This window comes from Odontomachus brunneus, unplaced genomic scaffold (assembly GCF_010583005.1).
Source record: "Odontomachus brunneus isolate Ranch 3 - 2012 unplaced genomic scaffold, Obru_v1 Obru_scaffold_082, whole genome shotgun sequence".
Classification (NCBI taxonomy): domain Eukaryota; kingdom Metazoa; phylum Arthropoda; class Insecta; order Hymenoptera; family Formicidae; genus Odontomachus; species Odontomachus brunneus.
Genome location: NW_022639532.1, coordinates 1,126,191 through 1,132,560, shown reverse-complemented (window position 1 = coordinate 1,132,560; position 6,370 = coordinate 1,126,191). Strand labels below are relative to the sequence as shown.

At 43.2% G+C, this 6,370-nt stretch overlaps 1 protein-coding gene across 7 annotated transcripts in view; it reads right to left on the bottom strand.

Annotated features, from left to right (window-relative positions):
• Window positions 1–6,370, bottom strand: part of LOC116847740 (serine-rich adhesin for platelets-like) — a 74,971-nt gene that overhangs the window by 63,167 nt on the left and 5,434 nt on the right. For 5 of the 7 annotated variants that reach the window (XM_032823059.1, XM_032823052.1, XM_032823054.1 and 2 more), the window contains exons 2-3: window positions 4,370–4,479; window positions 4,087–4,144 (exon numbers count right to left, since the gene is read on the bottom strand). In XM_032823059.1, coding sequence (XP_032678950.1) covers window positions 4,087–4,144; window positions 4,370–4,407 — 96 coding nt within the window. In that variant the 5' untranslated portion in view covers window positions 4,408–4,479. Of the gene's footprint in view, window positions 1–4,086; window positions 4,145–4,369; window positions 4,480–4,543; window positions 4,684–6,370 lie in introns of those variants that run through there. The other 2 variants (XM_032823057.1, XM_032823055.1) reach the window with 2 other exon arrangements.

The following is a 6,370-nucleotide window of genomic DNA, read 5'->3' as shown; positions in this document are numbered from 1 at the left end:
CTCTCTCTCTCTCTCTCTCTCTCTCTCTCTCTCTCTCTCTCTCTCTCTCTCTCTCTCGACGAGAAGATTCCGCCAGGATAATAATGCAGGATTACAAAAAAAGATTGCACGGACGGATAAATAGATGAAAAAGAATGAGTGTGTGCGGGCAGATAAAATATAACAAGCTCTTCGAGTTAGTCGCGATGTTGATACAAACACAAGGAGGCTCGTGTCGTTCGATTTCGTGAATAAGTAAAGAAGAAGATAAATCAAGGTGTGTACGTTATTAAAATGTAAATATTAAAGCGGCCGGATCGCCAATCGACCGTACGATCGCGCGGAGTAAGCGATAAGAGGCAAGCTATAAAGCGCGATACCAGAGCGAGAATGTTAGAAGAGCGATTCGAAAACCGCGGAGCGACGAGGTATGTATTGGAAATAAGCGACGCGCGAGTATTGCGAAGTCGACATGTCACAAGAGACGGGAAGAGAGAGAGAGAGAGAGAGAGAGAGAGAGAGAGAGAGAGAGAGAGAGGGGAGAAGAAGAGAGGGAGAGGACAGACGGCGGAAAGAGGAAGGGAGTGAGAGGAAGGACGACGAACGGAGAAAGAAGCATTGGCACGCTCTGGTACCGACTCCTCGGTACCGCGCAACGGCCCCGAAAGCACAAGAGTCACCGTGAGACAGACGGAGCAGCGCGGGACCGCTGTTAAAGTGCCGAGAAAGGAGCGAAAAGAACGAGACGAGGAGAAAAGGAGCAGTTACCTTCGGCAGATCGGCAGGTCGCCGGAATGACGACGACGATGGAGGAGAGAGAGAGAGAGAGAGAGAGAAGGAGAGAAAGAAAGAGAGACGGAGAGAGAGAGAGAAAGAGGAACTGAGAAAGACAGACTCGCCTTTTGCTCCTGTGTTCGTTGTCCTGGAGGCGGGAACGTGTCCAAGTCGCTCGCAACACCACCACTCGATGCAGCAACACGGGACACAAATTTTTCACGGACGCGCACCCCTTCTCCACGTGCGCACAGTTTCACGGACCGTTCACCTCCGACCCGCGAGGTCTCGTCGTCACTCGCGGGCCGCGATTCTTCCTCGCGATCGCCGTGGCACGCGCCGTGGCTCCTCCGCGACGGTCGGCTGGTGGAACGCGCAGAAACTGGTGAACGCGAAGTCACAACACACGCCGCGCGATTTCACCGCGACGATCTCGGCGAAAGCCGCGGCGATCTCCGCGAAACGAGACGACGAGGCGAGGTGGCGACGTGGGGCACGTCGTCGTGGGGCGCGTCGTCGTCGAGCGAGAGCACCGTTCGCGGTGCCGAGGACGTGCGTGCGTGCGCGCGCGCGCGGGACAGAGCGCGAAATCGCGCGTACGAATGTCTGCTCCGTACTGTCGAGCGCGGCGCGGAGCGGAGCGCGACAACAAGTAACCATTCGAAGGTTATGCCGCCTGGGCCGCCATGTGCAACCGTTGCCTCGTTTGACTCTACCTGCCCGCCTATCGCCCCGCGATTCTCCATTCCTCCCACCCCTGGCGGATACCTGGCCGCGATACCGTACGCGAGCAGCCTGCCTCGAGCGGTTTACCTGGCGAATGCCGAGTTCGCACGAGTCCTCCCGAGATCGGTCGACGATCTTCCTGAGCGCCATTCAAATTTTGCGCGCGCCGCCAAGCGCGCCAACCAGGGGAAAACGTCCGGCACTACATCTGTTTTCACGGTATTTTTGCACGGATGTGATCGGATATTAAGATATATGAGAGTTCAAGAGAGCACGAACAACTAAATAATAAGTAACAATTGATTCATAATTCATGAATAATTAACATTCATGAATAATTAACTCCGCGTACATCTTGATACTCGATAGGATCCAAGCAAGGGTGCCGAAAACCGGTGAGTGCTCCAACGAGTGCCGGCTATTGAGCGTTTTCCCTTATTCGACATCTCGCGTCCTCGGCGCGCTTTCAAATGCGCTCTTATCACTTATATTAAACGTGTCCGACGACACTGCAAATATGTATTCGAGTCGGAGATTCGGTTTGGTAAACGATAACGCGAACGAGACGAGCCGCGTGCAATGCTGTACGTTATGTGACAAATTGAAACGAATGCAACGCTATAAGTACGCTTGAACAAAACGGATAAATAAGTAATGATTGGAATAATTGACACACGATAATTAGATTTGGATAAGCACTGGTACAAATTGCGACATGGATGTGAATAGGATGGTTGAACGAATTAACTCGCATTCAATATTCACTTCGCGGATGCAAGGTTGAAATCGATTACGATAAACCCGTTATCAGCGTGCTTGCGGGATATAGCGGCACCATTCATACGAACGGATCATTACGTTATCGTTTGCGCTCGTCATATTAAAGACTAAAGAGAAATTGTAATCATTATACGGCAATAATGTGTAACTTACTTATGTGAAATGTTGTTATGTGTACGTAAAATGAACAATTTTTTTAAGCTGAAATCACACGATACGCGATTTCACATACATGTACGCACTAACTGACAAGCTGTAAACAGTTTAGTTCACTGCGTAGATCTGCCAATATACAATAGCGATTCATGCAGTGAACTGAACTATTTGCATGTCGATCAGCATGAACATGGCAGAAAATACGAAATCGTGTACCATGTGATTCCAGTTTTACAGATCTGTTCAGTGCTATTATTATTATTGTTGATGTTACTAAGAGGGAAGTAGGTTTTAAGGCTTCTTTTTGGTCAATTTAACCAAACTTTCTTCTTTTATAACTTTTCCCTTGTTACCACTTTTAGTGCTTTTTACCAAATTTAAGCTGCCAGTATATTTTTAAATATGTGTTTCCTTCAATTCTTTAGGTGTTATTGTCGCCTTTCCAGTATAAGTTAATTTGCGCTGGCAGGTTGCAGGGCATAATATGTGTTCTACCGTTTCAAACTTTTCCGCACAGAATTGACTATGTAATCCTCAGCTTTGCCTATCTTCTGTAGGTGATATTTCAGGGAGCAGTACCTTGCAGCAAAAGTCCCGTAAACACTAATTTCCCTCTTACTGAGGTTAAAGATATCTTTTCCTTGGTCCTCCTTGTCTAAGCTAATAAAGCTTTTGGCGTGCCTGTGGCCAAGAAATACTTGCCAAAGCTTACTTTTTTCTCTCCTCTTCCATCGTATAATGTTTTTTTGATGTAATTCTTGGAGAGACCGTATTCAGGTTCAGGTTCAATAAATATTGTTTCAGCACCTTTGCTAGTATATCTGCCATTTATTTTCATGTATTTCCTTTCATGTCCTGCTACCCACTATAGGGAAACTTTGTTATCTTTCGCCAGTTGAGATTAATAAGATATTTCCAGCTCGTAGGTTTGTATGACCTTAGAATCTTTAGAGCCGCTTGGCTGTTCTATTCAGGTGCTGCTTCAACCGTGATTTTGATTATCACTCGAGGAAAAGTCGAGCAGACGAAAATGTATAGATATCGGGTCTGAGTTTACATTGTCGCAACTCGCTTATCTACGACCAAAGTCTTACTTTTATCCCCGTTAACTCTTCCATTGCGCGTGACACACAATAACGATCAAATGTTATGCGTTTGTCTGACAAACGGAGATAACGCGCGAGTAGAGATCGATCGTAGCCAGCCGTGCACTCGAATTCGTGTGTGTTTGCTCGAGGGACATTCGTGATAAAACAATAATACCGCCCGACGGAATGGAATGTCTCATTTGCTTTAAAAACACCTGTTCAAAGAATAACACGTCGCAACGTTTGAAATAACGAGGCATAAGTGAACTCAAATGAAAAGCGAGCAGCTACTTCCGATTAATCCTAGATTGCCTTGCTCTTTCCTCGTTCTATACGAGCTTTTGATTATTCTACGTTTGTTATCCATTTATTATAATCCCCGAAATCTTCCTGATGAACAGTTTCACGAAAATTATCCCCGCTCGTGTTGCAAACGCTCGTGTTTTACTTTGCAAAGAAGAAGATACCACCCTATCTTCTCCGCTCTTTATTTATTTCTGCTCTTTAAAGTTTCGATCAACCTGTTTGCCGCCACCGCGCGCAAATTGAGAATACGAATATTACAAATATATAATCGACTCACCCATTTTGCTGCCGCCTCTTCTCCGGACACGCAGACATATCGACCGGGACTGGATGCACTTGAAACAAACAAATGCAATTTATTGGAATCAAGTGCAGAATTGTGCGTCTGAATAAAAAGAAAATATGCTGATGCGCTTGAAACAAACAAATACAATCGATTACAATTAGAATTAAACACATAAGAAGAAAACATATGTATCCCACATAGATAACTTCTTGATCAACTTATTTAAACCGACAAGTTTGACCACCAAAAAGGAAGAAAAACCACAATGCATTACCTCGTGTATGTATTGAATGACTTCGTTATGAGTTGCATCTCCCAAGGTGCGACCGTTCACTTCTAAAATTTCATCAGCCGCCTCCAGATCCGCATTATCCGCCGCCGATCCTGCGCGAAAACAAACACATAATCCTGCTATAATTTGACGTTTAACGACAAAGATGCTTAATACCGAATGAAGAAAGCAACGAACGATTCATTCCGCGTGTGTACAGATACGCTGATGGTGACGCTTTGTTTTCAACGAATATACCAATGTGCACTGAGACGCGATGGCGCATTCAATGATTCATATGAAACGAATCATTAAAGCATGCAGAAATCGCTGTTTAAGCACCCGTGAATGTAACATATAATCTGTTTCGCAAGCGTCAACGTATTTATCAATAAACCCGACCACTCAGGAAGCCCATCGGGCGGGCCGCAAACGAACTATAAAACCAATCATATTTTTCCCTCAATCCTGCGCAAAATCGGGCGTTGCCAAAGTTTATTCTTTTTACTTTCTCCTAGCACAAAATTTAATCAAAAAACGTCAAAGACACGAACGATCTATCAATGCTTTTTTTTACGACTCCCATTGTTTACCAAAACAACGTTGGAAAGGCGCACTTTTGGATATCCATTACAAAGTGACACGAGTAGTTTTCAGTAATTATTGATATGAAAAAAAATGTGTACTCTAAAAAAAACTGGTGTAAACTAAAAAACATTCTAAAACGACACTTCAATGACAATCATCAACATTATATCACACTGAGAGAAAAAATATCTAAGACACAGCAAAAAAAACCTTTATTTGCGGTGGGCATTATATGACATATCATCACTTATATCAGTATAAAATATTGTTTCAAGCAAGAAAATGTGTATTTTCTTAAAACCTTAGGAAAAGCTTTCCTAAAAAAACAATTATTCATTCTATTTGAATGAAAGAGCTTGGAGAGCTCAAGTGAACATGCCACTAGTATCCATTAAATATAAATATCTGCTATTTCTTAGATACTTTTTCTCTCGGTATACCAGACGTTTCTTTTTATCCTTTCGTCGATAGGTATATAATAAATTCTGAAAATGTTTTCCTTGCTTAACTGAACGCTACGTCCTCGGGATAAATATACTTGTCGCGACTAATTTACGCTTGTAAAAAAAAGGAGGAAAACTGCAAAATGTATGCGCAGGTTGTACCAACATTCCGATATTATGCATATTTCTCACGTGCATTGGGTGACTGTACGTTACCCTCGAGATACAATCGAAAGGGATCCTCCGAGTGAGAAATATCATTGAAGAGAAATCAATGAGGAAAAGTTTAAACACATAAAATAAACGAGTCCTCTTTGGAGCGACGGAGCGCTCGTTACGATAAGTAAACATAAAGGTCAGCCTATAAATAACACGTCGCGAAACGTCCTCCGTGTAAATCGTCGCGCATTACTATAACACGCCGTGTAAGTCGGAAATCCGTCCGTCGCGCATTTCCCGTTTCCCGAAAGCGTGCGACGTGTGCACGACGTGTAAGCTCAGCGTGTATGATCATCTCTAACGAGAAAACTTTCACTTCCCGCTTAAGTTTTCAGCTTTCTACACAATCGCCGCGTTCTGGCGATAAGTGCGAGTTTGACGAAAGACTGATCGTTAGGAGACAATAATCGGAAATAATAACCGTATTAATAACGGTCACTTGAAACTTGCCTCATTTGAGACACTCGGACGTGTATCGACAATCGTTACTTGAAGTCTGACGTCAGGTTTTCATTTGAAATTGTTGAATCATATAATACCTGTGGCATACTGTATCTCTGTAATCGCGATTCAACCGAAAAACTCTCACCGAACTCTGAACGCAAATATGAGTGTCTCGTGTCAAGGTAAAAAGTAAGGTATAAAATTATATAATTAAATATTTAAACTTTTAACATAAAAAAAAAATATATATATGTATAGAAATATTGAGTATATATATATATATATATATATATATATATATATATATATA